Here is a 17,924-nt window from a genome sequence, read left to right as displayed (position 1 = left end):
TGTGAGTGCCATATTGGCTTTAAAGTCACAGCCGGGGGTAGGGGTTACAAAATATATTAACACAGTGAGGTCGCGCAACAATCCTCGTGGTATTGTAAATAATCATCGGCCAAATTTCGTGACTGCAGGGATTCATCTTCTTGGTTCTTTCGGTAAAGTCACGTAGAAGGGAAGTAATAAAATAATAAAAATAAAACATAATAAAATAATTCTCACGACGTTTCGGCCACAACGCAAGCAGCCGTCCTCAGGTGAAAACCAAGTCTGTCGAGGCGACAGAGTCTGAATGAAGATTGAAAAAAAAACCAGGTCTGTCGCCTCGACAGACCTGGTTTTCATCTGAGGACGGCTGCTTGCGTTGTGGCCGAAACGTCGTGAGAATTATTTTATCATGTTTTATTTTTATTATTTTATTACTTCCTTTTTACGTTACTTTACCGAAAGAACCAAGAAGAAGAATCATCGGCCAGTTGCACAACTCTATGTGCCTGGGATGCTGTTTGTTGCTGAGAAAGCAGGTGGTCTCGGGATTAGGACATTAGCCGCTCTTCGCACAGATCAACAGATACGTTTTGGAGCATCAAAATGCCAGTGAGTTTATTATTTGGTGGACAACTAATTCATCGTACGACTTTATTACCCATCCCGCGCAGCAGCGTAGTCTATATTTAGGGGCTTCAATGCGATGGGTAGACCAGTGACACGGGGAGTCTAACCTGAAAAAAAAATAATACAATTAAAATAACTAATTCTAGATTTGAATCTTTCGTGACTGCAAGGATTCATACTCTTAGTTCTTTCAGTAAAGTCACGTAGGTAAAAAATGAAATTAAAATTAATAAAAATAAAACAATAAAATCCCGACGTTTCGGAGGCAACACAAGTCTCCGTCATCAGGTGGGACCGTCACATCAGATTTGCTGTATCAAGTGAGGCAGGGATTCCAAGATGCAAGTTCTTAAATACTTGTGTTGCCTCTGAAACGTCGTGATTTTTATTATTTAATTTTTATTAATTTTAATTTCATTTTTTACCTACGTGACTTTACCGAAAAAAAATAAGAGTATGAATCCTTGCAGTCACGAAAGCTTCAAATCTAGAAACAGCTCAATATAAGCCCTGTAATGTAAGTTTAAGATGCCGGTGGCAGTGGACGTGGGAATTTACAATAAATGGACAATAAATTGCAACTTGAAGTTTGTAGTTGAAGTAGATTTGCCGGGAGTATCACGTGAATAATCGCAGACTGGGTGTGTAACAGCAGCAGTCGATTTGGACTCGGTGCAAATGCTCAACAAACAAGAGAAATTCCATTTGGAAAACGTCAGAAGAGGTGACATTCCAGCTGGGCAATCGGGGTTTAGCGCAAGTAAAGGGATTTGTGCATCTAGCAAGCACATTGACCGAGGGCAGTTCATGCAAGTCGACTAGAGTATTAAGCTTTGCATTGGGATAGCCTTCAGAAGCATTTGGAAAAAAACGTACAAAATCTGGAAGGCAACGGAGATCTCAAGGGCAACCAATGTCAGACCAGAAGAGGCATTGGCGGTCCCGGCTCTACGTTATGGATCTGGATGCTGGCCCCATAGGAGAAAGCACATGACATAATGACGCTGGGAGCAGAAACGAACTGGATGTGATGGATCCCGGGAGTGTTGAGACTATAAATAACGAGGCATTGCGTCATAAGCCAGCAGGTATTGGTTCAAAGGTTTAAAAAAAACGTGTATTTTACCAGGTAAGGCCCACTGAGCTCTATCGCTCTTTTTCACAAGCGACTTGGCCACAAATAGTACCCCAACGAAGTGGCTTATCACGTGTAAATGTAGAGTAGCCAAATACTCTAAACGCATGTTTCATCTAAATGTGGAGGGGGAAAACCGGAGGTCCCTGAGAAAACCCCCACACGACCACGGGGAGAGAGACACGCAAACTCCAAATATACAGCAGCAGGCGTCAGGGTCGGGAAAGAAGCCACGACCTCCTGCATACCAGGCGAGGTAGTTAACATCTCCTAGCCACCATGATGATGATGATGAGAGAGAGAGAGAGCTAGAGACACGCAAACTCCAAATAAACAGCAGGCGTCAGAGTCAGGATCGAACCCACGACCTCCTGTACACCAAGCGAGGTAGTCAACATCTCCTAGCCATCGTGATGATGATGATGAGAGAGAGAGATAGAGACACGCAAACTCCAAATATACATCAGGCGTCAGAGTCAGGATCGAAGCCACGACCTCCTGTCCACCAGGCGAGATAGTTAACATCTCCTAGCCACCGTGATGATGATGATGATGAGAGAGAGACACGCAAACTCCAAATATACAGCAGCAGGCGTCAGGGTCGGGAAAAAAGCCACGACCTCCTGCATACCGAGCGAGGTAGTTAACATCTCTTAGACACCGTGGCACACTCTCACCACCCACACAGACGTGTGTGTGTGGGTTGGGCATATGACGAGATACATAGGCCAACAAATTCACGTGATTGAATTAGCACCGTCATGTGGAAGAATCAAGAAGGAATGGTTGTCCGTGCTAGAGGTGACTTGGCATTGAAAATGAGAAGCACGCCAGAGAAAAACATGTAGGTCCATAGAGAGCGATCGGCATTACCAGCGAATGGAATTGCTGGAGATAAAGAAGTTAATGCGGCCTCGTCGATATCCACCACGTGACGACTGACGTCAGAAGAGGAAGAAACAAGACGAGAAGAGAATGTGTTTTAAGGCATTAAAAGTTTTGCTGTGAAATGTAGTAGCAACGGAAATTTAATAACGTTGATGCGAGCTCAACAATAGTACTCTCAATAGACACGATCAGCCTACTTACACGAACAACGCACTTTTAAAATGAAAAAAAAACTACATCTCACACCTTCACAATGAACATTTGATGAACACTGACATTTAATGCAAATTGGGCAACCAAAATGTCGTTAACAAAAACATCAGCACGGAGATAAAACGACAAATAACCTTATACCGTTTCGGGAAATGACTTTCTATATCACGTCAAAGGAGTTTTTTTTCTTCTTATTGCGGTGCACCCTCACCACTGAAATACAACGTTGCATGCTGGCACGAGTGTGCGTGTACACACAATTACCGCAACTAAATTTGGTTGTGGCTCGTAGCTGGAATAGAATCCTGGCAGGCGCTGACACACAGGCGAGCGCACCAAAAAAATATGCCAAAAAACCTCTAGCACCACCGCCGCCACCAACAGAGGCATCATAATGACCGACATTTGAAGCTTTCGTGACTGCAAGGATTCATATTCTTAGGTTTTTTTCGGTAAAGTCACGTAGGTAATTTTAATTTAATTTTTCTTATCTACGTGACTATACCAAAAAAACCTAAGCATATCATAATGACCGCTTTGTGGAGCCTCAGAGCACCTCTCTCAAAACGTGGATTTCCTTTCACTGCGTTGCTGGGCACCGCATTGAAACCTGTTCGTAGGTTTTTTTCTTCTTTTCAAGAACGCACAGAACCTGCCACGGCAGTGGGTTTTTTTTCTTCAATAAATAAACACCCAAATTGCATAGAATATGCAACAGACATCCGCAGTGAACGCGGCGACAAATTTGAATGAATTTCACGATTATTTCTGGGCAAGGCTAACCCAGTATGTACTGCCATTCATATGAATGCAGCCATGCGCCGTATTAACAAATGTAACGCGCTATTCAGTGGCGATGCGGTGTTGGCAGTGGTTCGAAAGCGTTCATTCACGAAAAAAAGTCAATACATTCGTCAATGCCTTTAAATAAATAATATATAATTGGCAACGTTTTGAGCAGTGTCCCTTCTTCATAGGCATTTCATCATTAATATGCGAAACTAAAACTATTTATTTAATTTTACTAGGTAAGGCCTACTAAGCTATATAGCTATTTTTTAGAAGCGACCTGGCCACAAATGATAGATCAACGAAGTGGCTTATCGCGTGGAAATGTATCGCAGCCAAATACTCTCAAAGCTTGTTTGTAAATGTGGAGTGAAAAACCGGAGTACCCAGAGAACATGTTAACCCCAAATATACAACAGGCGTCAGGGTCCTGGATCGAACCCACGACCTCCTGTGTTCCAGGAGAGGTAGTTAACGTCTCACCACCATGGCACCCTGTATATGAAGAAGGGCCATTTCCTGAAACATCGCCTATTGTATATTTTTTTTCTTTTAACATGTTGGGTTTTTGCTGCATTATCCAATGTCTGGTGTATGCAGGTACAGTGAATGATCTAAATAAATAAAACATCATTTTATTATGTTTTATTTTTATTATTTTATTATTTTCCTTCTACGTGACTTTACCGAAAGAACCAAGACGATGAATCCCTGCAGTCACGAAAGCTTTCAATCGAAAAAAAACAAAGTGAATGATCTGTTGAGAAAGCCAGTGAGTGCAGCAGGCAATGTGACATTCTGCCTTGTTTCACACTTCTGGAACGATTTGCTCTTTTGCACACCAATGACAATTGGAATTGCCATGGATGTCCCTGTGCATGCACGCGACGCGTTATTATGCACATACTTGAAACCACTCATACTTGCTGCTTAATGTAAGTGAAAATGTATGTCTTAACGGCACTTCTAGCTAAGCTATTGTGAGTACAAGTACTGTGATAGATTGTCATCTTCCGAGTGCATCTTGGCACACACCATAAAAAAGTACATTTGCTATGTTTCAAAAGGGAAATGATCAATTGCAAGGGTTTTTAGCGATTTGCAATCAACTTTAAATGATTGTATTTTTGCATTGTTTGATTCACGCATAATAAACGTTGACTGTAAATGATAGCTTTGCATTTGATAAAAACAGCTGATAGCTGTGAATTAGCACACTCTTATATTGTCGATGGTCCTTAAACGTTGCTAAAACATCCAGAATACGATGCACAGGGGAAAAAACGATACTCGCCGAGCAAAGGTTCGAACAATTTGAAATACAATGTTTATTACAATAGAATTGAACAAACAATTGAAAACAGGCATCTGCATGTCCTTAGGCCTCAAAACAGCACTCCGCAGTCCATCGGGGTTTTTTATTCTTCTTCCAAAAACCATACCAATGACCCAGGCGATAAATCCAGCAGACTCATTATAACAAACGATAATTCACAGGTAAAATATTGCTATTTCTTAACATTGAGGGAAACACCCTGTGCTCCGTGTTTACACAAGCGGTGGAAGTGATTTAAAAAATAAAATACAATTCAAGCATTTCCCATTCTCGTTGACCTTTCATTCCTCGTCAGCCACGATTAAAAATTAAAGCATGTATAACGCTGTAGCCACACGATGTTTGTAAGAAAAAAAAACACAAACGATGCTGGGAAGAGAAAAGTATCAATATTACGAATCATTTAGTCTTTCAGGTCAATTTCGTAGGCTTTTTGAAGACTTAAATACAATGCTAACATCCGACAAACGTTCTACAAATTATTGTACGTTTGAATGTTACATTAATCAGTTGTATTTCTGTTCATTAAATGTGTCAAGGTTTATTTTTGTTTGTTAAGAAATATGATTCTAGATTTGAAGCTTTCGTGACTGCAAGGATTCATACTCTTAGTTCTTTCGGTAAAGTCACGTAGGTAAAAAATGAATTTTTTTTTTTAAATCACGAGGTTTCGGAGGCAACACAAGTCTCCGTCATCAGGTGGGACCGTCACAGCCAGATTTGCTGCTTAATTTTTATTTCATTTTTTACCTACGTGGCTTTACCGAAAGAACTAAGAGTAGAAATATGATGTTCATGAATGCCAACTGTTTTGTTTTTGCCCTTGACCTGAAGAAACCCTGGACAAGGCATTCGTGTTTGGGGCGTAGAACTTTGATTTGTACGGATATCTGGTGATATTGTTATCGAACGTGTGTTGGACACAGTTTTGTGTTAGATCGCGTAATTAGTAAGATTTGTCACGTAAACAGAACGTGTAAATCTGTTACTAGTACACAACAGCACACTGGTGTGTTGGAGAGTAAAACCGATATTGTGGGTATTATTGGTCTCGAAAGCCGATGTATTAAACTGACGGTTTTGACAGATCTAGGCTGGCTGAGAAACACTGTCTGTGAAAATTGGTGGCAACGCTAGGGCCAGCCACTGTAACATCCTGCACATTCGAGATCTGCTTTAACAACTGTAATGCTTCACGGGTGTAGTTCAATTGAATTATCTTTGCAGACATGGTTTCCAATTCATGACGCTACACTCAAAGTTAACCAACTGTAACCACAACGCATATTCAGACCTAACGACAGCATTTCTTTAAAAAGCAACGCTGTTATGTGCTCAGCACCTAACACACACTTTTCGGGACTATGCAATAAAACGTTAAATTCTGAAGTATTACTTAACAATAATCGTGTTACGTTCATAAGCATCATGGGAATGCTAGCTTGCCTAATATGGATAAAATTACGAAAAACAGGTATAGGTACAGGTGTATATATAGTACTGTATTTATTACCATAATTAGTATTTTGTGCTTTTCATTAACCATGTTTCAATAGAATATATAACACAAAACTTGCGCATGATGACTTCTGCCAGCAATCGTAAAAATATGCGGCCACAGAAAGTGTGTGATTACGGAGGATCTGTATACAAGAAAGCACTCTGTCATAAACTCGAGTAGGCAATTAAAGCACAAAATAGATCATTATACATCACAGCTCCTTCAAAGGCAAAAATCATCTCGCTAAGTTATATACTTTTACTAAAGATCAGGCATTAATCTCAGGAGACTTGTACAAGTTATCCTGACAATGACACACTTCTGATGATGTTTAAATAACAATATAAACTGTACTGCTGCATTACATTAGCAGCAGACTTCATGACATTAAGAATTGCTAAATGACAAACTCGACCCATTAGGAAGTCGAAGTGAAATGTGTGTGTACGATACAGTATATCAATATTGCCTACCAGTTAAGTGATCTCAATAAATAACCATGCCAAGCAATATTATGTTATGCTTAGTCTGTGTCTAATGAGAGACAAGTGTGATAAAGGATAGTAGCTGCGTGTACATGTTTACAACGATAGGCAATATAGTTTACAATGCACGCCTATAAAGATATTAAATGTTTAAACGGAGTTGCACATCAACTGCAGGTGAATGAAACAAACGTAACAATCAAATGATTTGCATCTGTTTTATCGGCTCAACTGGGAGGACAACATGCCTTAGTTTTGCTGGTAAATATCGCTAAAGCGTAATATATATTTATTTTCCAGAGTAATAAACTAAATAAAGGCACATCCATTTCATAAGAGGTTTTTTTTTTACAAGTCAACAGAACTATTGCCATGAGATATGTCATTGGGGTGGTGCCATTTTAGATGCACATCAACAATTTTGAAAAGTGAAAATTCTAAATTGTCTGTAACTGGGCTTAGATCTTTTTTGTTCTTACAAACAACCGTATTTGTACAATATCCATTCACTAAAATGTGCGGTATACAAATACTCCTACATTTTCCGTTAAAGTATTTTTAGTACGTAAAATACCAATGTATTGTTTTGTAAATGCGACACAAAATTAAAATGTTTCTGTCTGCAGCAACAACAGTTTTTGTCTGTGTTAGTGACAGTGTCTTAAGTGTAGTGTAACATGTATTTAAAAACGGTGTAGCAAAATGTACATTAAACAGCACGTTTCAACACCATGCCTTATATGCCACGTGAAAGTCAACCAGTACCATCGTCTTTAAAACCATCAAAAGCAATCTACTGCTCACCAACTGTGTGCTGGTATGCACAACGACCTTCCAAATATACTTCGTAGCCTTTAAAGGCCCCCACTTTCCGGACGATGCTCTGAGTGGCACAGAAACAAATGGCCGAGGAAGCTCCTTAAATGTTTTCACACTAAAAATCCCAGCCGCCAATTGCTTTGGTGCAATGATGTTCAATACAAATTGCACATGCCTCCCGGGGCATTCTATGTGCATTTTACCTTAAAAAGAGACACGAGGCAGAGAAACGTAGGCCTAAGGCTTGGCTTTCTCTTGTGCCTGGGTGTGAATTTCATCAGAGCACATATAACAGCCGCCATGGCCACAAAACTGCCTTCATTGAGGACGGATACAGAGCAAAAGCGCTCTCCTTTTCCCTCCTTTTCAAACTTCAAACCCCTTCAGTGGTTCCATCTCTTGCTTCGACACCAAACGTTTACTCATAAGATTTCGTCAAAATCATCCACAAGTTTGGAATGCTGCCGAGCCTTCCATAACTTATAAAGACGAAAGCTAAAGTAGGTTTCTATCATCTTCTTGCCTGCGAAAACAAAATGAAGAAAAAAGGGATACATTTATTAATTTAACCAACATATCTTAATGCAACGTACGGTGGCTTCTAAAGTTGAAACTGCATGGTGCTAACGTGAAGCTGACCTAAAATGTTTCTTGAACCTTTTTGGTGGTTTTAACTTCACATTAATTTTATACCGCATCTATGCCTTTTAATTCATGAAGTAGCTTCGCAAGTGGTACTGCTGACTGCGAAATAAACCTTTCGCCACTGTTAACAATACGTGTAAAATTGGTATTTCAGTATTGAGAGATAGACGCAATTAACTACAGAGCAGAGAACAAAGGAGAACGCTGTAGAGGAAGAGAGAGGCAGAGAGGGGAAATCGCAGAGTGAGTTCAAAAGCGACTCACTACTGGACAGCAAAAAACACAAAGCAGACGAAACACCAGTTTAACACGTCGGCTTTCGTCACCAATATTATCCAAAAATGTTCGTGGTAAGATCGCGTAAATATAAACTCTGGCTGTCCGCCCGATGACTCCAGTTGTAATTACTGACGAAACGTCGCACTCGTATTGTTAATACTCTTTGGATCTTTCGGTAAAGTAACGTAGGTAGAAAAATAAATAATAAATCACGCCGTTTCGATCGCAACACAAGCAATCGTCATCAGGTAGAAAGATGCAGCAGTAGATTGCTTGTGTTGCGATCGAAACGGCGTGATTTATTATTTATTTTTCTACCTACGTTACTTTACCGAAAGAACCAAAAAGTATGGATTTTCTGCAGCCACGAAAACTTCAAATCAAGATCGAATTGTAAATGTTGTGAATTTCGATTTAAAGCTTTCGTGACTACAGGGATTCATCTTCTTGGTTCTTTCGGTAAAGTCACGTAGAAGGGAAATAATAAAATAATAATAAAATAATTAAAATAAATGTTTTACTTTTTTATTTCCCTTCTACGTGACTTTACCGAAAGAACCAAGAAAATGTTGTGAATTTTACTCTCCAACACACCGGTTAGTGCTGAACTAGTAACGAATTGGCATGTTCTGTTTACGTGACACACCTTACTAATTGGCTGTGTCGGGCGGTGGCGGGTTTAACGGCACATTTATATTTACGCGATCTAACCCAAAACGCCTCTATTTTGGAGAGGAAGCACCGCATGAGAATGGGAAGGCCATTGCCCAGCAATAAGAAGTTAGAGGCTCACAAGCGCATCAACAAGCTTCAACACGCACCTTGAGCAGACAACTCCAGTGGTGACTCAAAAGACACCCGATAGGGCCCCATTATAGACTTGAGGCTGTCCAACAGCTGCACGCAGGAGAAGTTAAACACAACACGTTCATTTTTAATTTGCGGCATGCGTCCATGAAATGTGATTAAAGCACTGATTGAACAAACGAAGAATCGGTAAATATATTATGCGGAATGGGTGATTGTCGCTAGGTTTCAAAATTAACTGTTTTGTTCCAATGATGCTGTTTATTTGATTAAGAATAGTTTGAAGAAGTGTTTGAACGAATAAAAAAGTATTCATCCTTTCAATAAACATCATGTATGCAAATAGGCAAACACATGCATACTTTCTTTATGCACTGTCCGAACAATACAGTATGACTCAGTGAATCTATTATAAGTAGAAATTGGGGAAATATTATTCAGTAGTGGTTGTTATATAAAAAAAATCCTTATTATAAAAAGGTAAATTATTAAAATCCATTACACATAGAAAATGCCAAGGTAAAAAATTATACTTCTAAATGGAAAATCGATTCATATTCTTGGTTCTTTCGGTAAAGTCACGTATAAGGGAAATAATAAAATAGTAAAAATAAACAATAAAATTATCACGACGTGTGAAAACCACAGCAAGAAAAACCGCCACTTTAAAAAAAATATATATTGCTGTGGTTTTCACACCTGATGATGATGATTGCTTGTGTTGCAATCGAAACGTGAGAATGTTATTGTTTTATTATTATCATTTTATTATTTCCCTTCTACGTGACTTTACCGAAAGAACCAAGAATATGAATCCCTGCAGTCACGAAAGCTTTAAATCGAAGTCTTTCCTTGATTGCAAGGATTTAAATAATATATGAAAGTTGCAGGTTTACTACTTCCCCCAAGACGCCACAAAATTCCTGTCGCCATCCGCCTGCACAACAAATGGAAGGTAAAATACGCTACATCGCATATCTGCACCCCGCCTATTGAGCGGCCACATACCCGCTGTAATATCTGTGCACAATGTCCCTGTCACTATCTGTAGATGTTCGCAAATCCCGACCTTCTCGCACGCAGCAGTGGGTTCTTAATCTCGCGTACATTAGCTCACTTCTAAAAGCGCATTCGAGCATTCTCCCATGTTTAAAGCGGTCTTTGCTTTATTTTTTTGTTCGCTAACCCATCTGTTGCATGGTGTGCACGTATAATTTTTGTGCAGATGTTCGCGTATCCCGACCTTTTGACACATCCACCTCGGTCGCCATCGAGTTGGATGTGCGATGTCTGAGCGTCCTCTCCGAGTGTTTTGTGGCGCGGTATTTTAATTCGCACGCGGAAAAAACCCAAGGCCGGTACCTTCTCTCCATTGTGATTGCCCAGCACGTAGCATCCCATAATGTGGACGACGTTGAGCTCGGTGTTGATCTTGCTCATCAAGCTTCCGAGGCACTTCCAGAACCTGCACGACGGCACCAAAGAGCACCAGAGATGCTGTCACTGCCCTCGGCCAGAGGTCGCAAACGGGTTTTGATTCCTTACCCGTACCCGGCCGCACCAGGGTCGCAAACGGGTACCCGATTGCGACCTCTGGGATGAAGCCATGTTGCAGGCGCGGGTGGGTTGATTCTAGGAACTTGAATTGTGAGAAGAGACAAGACGTTGGGAAATGAGTGACAAACGGTAACTCACCAGTGACTCACGGCCTACCCGTACCCGTACCCGTACCCGGCCGCACCAGGGTCGCAAACGGGTACCCGTACCTGGCCGGGTATGGGTAGCCGGGTATCGGGTAGGGTACGGGTATCGGGTACCCGATTGCGACCTCCGCCCTCGGCCCAAAAGCTCATCCCCGTGCATGCGCCTGCAATCCAGCGTCTTGGGAGGCAGCGAGGGAGATGGCAAATTTGTGAAACTCCCAAACCCACTGAAAATTATGCTGAAACTGCACTCCTTGCAAGTTGTGTGGATGATGGGTTGAGAAAGAAATCGTTTTATTTTTGTATGTGGAGAGATTAATTCATGAAGGAGAAAATGCCTCTTCTTCTTGGTTCTTTCGGTAAAGTCACGTAGAAGGGAAGAACAGGTCTGTCGGACGCTGTCTTTCCGACAGACTGTTCTTCACCTGAGGACGGCTGCTTGCATTGTGGCCGAAACGTCGTGAGAATTGTATTTTATTATGTTTTATTATTATTATTTTATTATTTCCCTTGTACGTGACTTTACCGACAGAACCAAGAAGATGAATCCATGCAGTCACGAAAACTTTAAATCGAAAGAGAAAATGCCTGCTGAATTATTCTCTTGCTTATATTCTCCACAACGAGGAGAATGGTTATTTTGAGTTGTAGATCAATTAAGTAATGCTGATTACGTACATAATTAAATCATCTTCTTTCTCCAGCTTGGCGAATGTTGCCACCTTATTCTTCAACAGATACAAGTACCCGGGCCCTCCCTGTGTGGGGAAAAGGATAAGAAGAAGCAGAAGCATAATATCGGGTTACTGAGGTGTCACGTGACAAGCCGCTCCACTTACAGTCATCGGAGTGTCTGTCTGGTCCGTGACCACAAAAATGGAGCAAAATTAGTAACACATTCGACAAATGTTCATTGAGCCAAAGTGAATGCAAAGGTTATCCTTCAATAAACTGCTGTAGAATACTTAAAGACTGGTTATAGATTATGCAAAGGTCACTGTTAAAGCATAAAATAACAAGGGGGAAAAAACAATTATTCACGTCCAAGGATTGTGTTAGACTTTCCAACGTGCAATTAGTTTAGAGTTCGTGATACAAATGTTAGATTCTGAGCCACACAACAGCCAGGTTTTCTGTCTGGAGAGTCCTATATAGCAACACAACTTTGCATCAAAATGTAATATGTATTGAATTACCTTCACGAGAATTATCGTGACCCCATGTTACCCATACATGCATGAGTTTTGTACCATGGCTGAACATCGTTTCATATTTTATGTAAGAGATTTAGCGTTGTTATACCAGGTAAGGTCCAGTGGCCACAAATGATAGCTCAACAAAGTGGCTTATCATGCAGAAATGTATAGCACTCAAATACTCTGAACACATGTTTATAAATCCACACAACCTCGGGGAGAACACGCAAAGCCCAAATATACAGTCCTCCTGCATGCCTAGGAGAGAGAGTTAACATCTTGCCAATGCGGCGCTCCAAATATAAAGATCATCGAGTTTGTCTGTGTTTCGTCAGCGACTCTGAGATGTAATTTGGATGAACCACGTGACATACACCTAAAAGTTATTATTATTAACAAAGATGGATAGATAGACAGACAGAGAGAGCTAATACTTGAACGCCCTCAGCCTTAGTTGCGAAGCGTTCAAGAGACTATTACAATGCGATGAATGTTTTTCATCCACACTATTAAACATTATACAGCTCCTTGGCCTTGCCTGTACTCTGACAAGATAAATTACATATTCAATATAAAATCTTTGAAACACTCTTAAGAACTGTTATCGATTAATGTGTTTGCTTCTGAGAGTCTGATGCCACAAACATGATGCCCTCTGAAATTCCAAATGAATACTGTAATGTTTGAAAATATTGAATACAATTACAATATTTATTAATTATATTCATGATGATGTGACTCTCGACTGACACAATGCAAACATCGCCAGCCAAATACGTCCAGTTTTAGGAACCACATTTTGGTTGTGATGAACATAGGCATTAAAACAATGCCTTGAGTTAAAACAACCCTTGTTTGTGATAGTTCCATAATCAGATTTTATAAGCTGGCCATCAACTTTGTGGATAATAAATATATTATGATGCCCTTCAAGTTGGAGGGTAAATATCTGGCAGTTTCATGGCCAAAATAACCACCCACTATAATTGTCCCTCTCTTCAAACACACAATGCCCTTTATTTTAAATGAGCTTTGCACATGGTAGCATAATGAAGCCACCGGGTAAACAGATATCACATCCTTGTGCTAATGACTAATCCCGTATTCTTATATCATTTAGAATGCCTGCGTGCATGATTGTTCTGTCCACATGGCAATCAGATAAAATTCCCCACTGAACTGTGTGCTGGATTACAACATACACGAAATAATCTATCCTTGAGCCGTGCAGTGGTTCAATAAATATGCCAGACATAGCACTAGACCAGACGTCATTGGTTGTTATTGAGTCATAAATAAATAAACGCTTTCTTGAAGTCCATTTCAGCCATGTCGCACTGGTAATGATTTGGGCTGAAATTCCTCTCGTGTTAAATGATTAATGTGCGTCACGAAGCTTCACCTGGCAGTAAATAAGAAGCTTCCAGATTTTGCAGCCTCTTCGATATTCATTCAGCTTCTTCTCTATCTCATCTATGAAAGGGCAAAAACATTTTGATGCTGACAACAAATAAGAGGAACTTCAACTCCACACACAATTGCGGTGTAAATTGTACAAAATGGATAATGATGTCTTGTATACAATTGCATGTAAGGAGTCCCATCTACTTGTTATGAAAGTTTCTTTTCATGCATTTTATCAATGTCTCCTTTAACAATGTTGGGGTAAATCACCAAGGTGATGAGTTTTGGCCAATTTTGTCAACAACTGAATGCGGTCCACAGTAACGAGTTGGAAAAAAAATACTGCGGTGGAATACAATCGGGTGACATAATTTTCGCTGCCTGGGATATAAATCTGAAATAAATATTATGTGTTTGTTTGCTTAATATTGTAAATTTGTTATTTTCTGAACGATGACAATTATTCATCCGTAATTTAAATAAACATTCACGTACTTTTTTTACTAAAAAATCTACCCGAGGCCATGAAATAGTAGGTCAACCTTAAAAGGTGATGATTACGAAAACGATTCTGATTGGATAAAAACTTCTGCTTCAATGAGATGGAGTCTATGTCGCGTCAGTCAACCCCCTACCCCTTTCTGTAAACTCCATCTCTTTTAAGGGACAAAGAGCTGAGAAGTCCAGAAATTAACCAACTCTTTACGGAGGTCACGCACACAGGCACATGGGAGCTGTGATTCCCCGGGCTGGTGGCACTGAGCGAATGGCAGTTCTTGCGCGACCTCTACAATCGACGCTGACACTTTAGATAAATCAGCACTTTTGTGCGATAACAGGTGTTTAACTGTTGCATTTTGTTTTGCAATTTCTCGCTCATGCGGCTGTTGACTTGAAGGGCGTCCAATAATATAAAGGGTGGTCTCGAGATCCCCCTGAGGGTAGTTGCCCTACTTTCCACACTGGCCACACGTGTTGGAAGAGGTGGCAGTACCCGCACTTTACCCCACCTCATGTGTCCTGTTGTTCGACTAACAGTGGAGAACCCATGTATGCCGCTGCGTAGACAGAGGTGGCAGGCGAATATAAGAAACCCACTTCAGCATTTGTTTCTTGCTGTGGTTGTCCCACCTGATGACGGATGCTTGTGTTGCGCCCGAAACGTCGTGATTTATTATTTTATTTTTATTCAATTATTTTATAATTTATTTTTACCTACATGACTTTACCGAAAAAACCTAAGAGTATAAGAAACCCCTTGACTTATTGTGTTACAATCATGTTAATATGTGAGAGGCGCTCCAAAAGTAATGACGTCTACTTAAAAATATATATTTATTTTATATTGAACTAACATGAAAATCTAGATTTTGTTTAAGTCGGGTGACTCAACAGTAGAACAAGCGGCTCACAATCAGACGGAATGAGAGTTCACATCCTGGCTAAGGGCTACTGTGTTTGCAAAATGTGTGGCCCACTTAAAGAATCCTTCAAAAGCCCAAACGCTAAATCTGAGAATGTCAGGTTTATGCTTTTTAGATGATGGACCAGCGCAGGCCACTTGAACTCTAAAATGGACTGTGAGTGTTCTGACATGGTCACATTGGAGAAGGAATTCTGCCATCCGAATGTCCCACTTCGTTCGTTGCAACAACAAAGAGTCCTTTCAATTTCTCCCACATGTCAAAATGTAACCATGTCAAGATGTGAAGGATTCATTCAAAAGGTTACGGGGGTAGAAGTGTGACCATTAATTTTGTGGTAACCCTTGCATTGCTGTTAGTGCTATTTTAAATTAATAAATAAAATGCAATAATCCGATGAAGCTCGGCAGATTATCACCAGATTACCAGCAAGGGTAAATGCCCGTTGCCTAGCAATGTTCTGAATACCATCAGATTACGGCTTAACAAAATGACGGAAAAGCCAGTGCATGAAAGCAGAGAGGCAGGGAAATATAAGAATGTTTTGATTGAGCTGATGCGCGAAGCATCACGTGGAGTGTATGCATTCTGGTGCTGCACCGCACGCTTCAGAGTATTTGCAAAAAAGTTCAATCAAAACAAATTAACATGGAGATGAAAGATGTACGATGATCTACACTTTGGCCTGCAGCTACTTAATGACCTCTTTTGTCTCCGGTGCCTAGTTCGTACCCGTGATTGTGTTGAAATGTAATTTCCTTGTTAATTGTCTGAACAAATTAAACAGCCCTCCAACTCGAATATCTATCGAGCGCAATAACGATTTGTTTTGAAAAGCAAGGAAGTGCTGGAACACCTTAGATGCAAAGGGAGCAGCACATTAAAATACGTCAACAGCATTTGTATAACATGTCGGCTTTCGCGACCAATATCATCCATAATATAGGTTTCTGTGGGTTAGATCACAATTATAAATGGTGTGGATTTTCTCTCCAACACACCAGTTGTTGCTGTACTAGTAACGAATTAGCACGTTCTGTTTACGTGACAAACCTTACTAATTGGCTGTGTCGGGTGGTGGCGGGTTTAACGACACATTTATATTAACACGCTCTAACCCAAAAAAGCTCTATTATGGAGCATTTCATATTATTGGTTCTTTCGGTAAAGTCACGTAGAAGGAAACAAATATTTTTATTTAATTTAATATTTTTAGTTTATTATGTTTTATTTATATTTTTTTTACATGACTTTACCGAAAAAAACAAGAATATTTAATCCCTGCAGTCACGAAAGCTTTAAATCGAAATTTATGGAGCATTTGTATACGTTTTCAAAAGAATGGAAAAAATATTTCAGCACTTACCTAAAATGTCAGAAAAGGTTGCATGCTCATGGTCCTAAAAATAGAAAAGAGAAAAACAAATATTCAGAAAAAAATGTTTTGCATTTCATCAAATGTCATTAATTTTTTTTGACCTCATCGTATATATAAAATGCCCTTAGCTCCTATAATTCTTATAATCATGATGGAAAGTTCTCTTGCTGTGAGGCGGCTTTGCCTAGAGATATGAATTTCTATCAAATCCGGACTTAATAAACATTTGTAGCGGACGGGTAAGCTTGAATCCAGTGCAATCCTCTGAGCCCTGAGGCTGACAGCGTGTCTGCCTGTAATTTCCCCAAATCCTCTCCCATTGCTTCCCTCAAAATTATTGGTGTAATTTTTATACTGGTTGCGCTGGTAGACAGATAATGGAAGTGCGTAAAGGCAGCGGAACGTATAAAAGTGAATTACGAGCATAATTCTCGATTCGTTTGCTGCCGCCAAAAAAGCAAAATATCCATTACGCTTTGTTCCATCTCAAAGCTCCTGCAGTTGATCCAGCACTATTGCAGCACTGCAATGTCCCGTAACATCAACGTGCATGATCAAAACCCGAGGTGGTCCAGGAGGGCTAAACTACAATGAAAAAGTAGAGCACAAATGTTTAAGAATTTGCTGATTGTGGCAAGTATTACTGGATCAGAAAGAACCGTGGGTAATATAAGAATTGGTTCTGGCAATAAAACAGTTGTGTTAAGATGTTAAAACACCAAACATAAACCTTTTTGCACGGAATCGTGTCTGCATTAACCACACCTACCTGTGGTGAAGATACAAACGAAAACCTGCTCTGGTACTATATGCATTGTGTCTTTGAGACAGCTTTCTTTAGAACCGGGAGTAATTTGGCGATGGCCTCAACTGCCTCCATATTGGTGTTGGCCGCTGTTAAGCATGCCTCAGGAAGTGATGCTACCGTGACCAGGACCAGAACACAACTCTATCTGTGTTGACATTGGAGCAAATTACAAATCATCAGCTCCGATGTCGTCTGTAAGAGGAGGCGCGCGCACAGCTGATGATCTAAGCGGCGTTACCGGCCGTGCGTGGACCTGGGCCCACGAATGGTCACCATTGGTTGAACTAACTTACTATTGTGGACACGAAATGAATTAATGGTGGCAATTGTCAATTAAAATGATGCCAAGTGCATTCTTGAAAATTAACGTGATTTTACAGCACAACCGTGAGGAAGCGATAACGTAGTTCGTTTAAATATTCCCAATGAAATTTTGTTTGTTTATTATTATGTGAATGCAATGTTATGCGGTGGCGCAGTGGTTACTGCCTTACTCTGTGAGGTC

At 40.3% G+C, this 17,924-nt stretch overlaps 1 protein-coding gene across 2 annotated transcripts in view; it reads right to left on the bottom strand.

The window, feature by feature from the left end:
• Positions 1-6,174: 6,174 nt before the first annotated feature.
• Positions 6,175-17,924, bottom strand: part of NSMF (NMDA receptor synaptonuclear signaling and neuronal migration factor) — a 37,240-nt gene continuing 25,490 nt past the window's right edge. For both annotated transcript variants that reach the window (XM_061550563.1, XM_061550564.1), the window contains exons 10-15: positions 16,600-16,633; positions 13,808-13,878; positions 11,888-11,967; positions 10,869-10,971; positions 9,521-9,596; positions 6,175-8,298 (exon numbers count right to left, since the gene is read on the bottom strand). In XM_061550563.1, the coding sequence (XP_061406547.1) occupies positions 8,198-8,298; positions 9,521-9,596; positions 10,869-10,971; positions 11,888-11,967; positions 13,808-13,878; positions 16,600-16,633 (465 nt within the window). In that variant the 3' untranslated portion in view covers positions 6,175-8,197. The remainder of the gene's footprint in view (positions 8,299-9,520; positions 9,597-10,868; positions 10,972-11,887; positions 11,968-13,807; positions 13,879-16,599; positions 16,634-17,924) is intronic.

Source organism: Lethenteron reissneri, chromosome 12, assembly GCF_015708825.2.
Source record: "Lethenteron reissneri isolate LAM-NWPU_2019-01 chromosome 12, ASM1570882v1, whole genome shotgun sequence".
NCBI classification, from domain to species: Eukaryota; Metazoa; Chordata; class Hyperoartia; order Petromyzontiformes; family Petromyzontidae; genus Lethenteron; species Lethenteron reissneri.
This window is presented reverse-complemented; position numbering and strand designations above follow the sequence as displayed.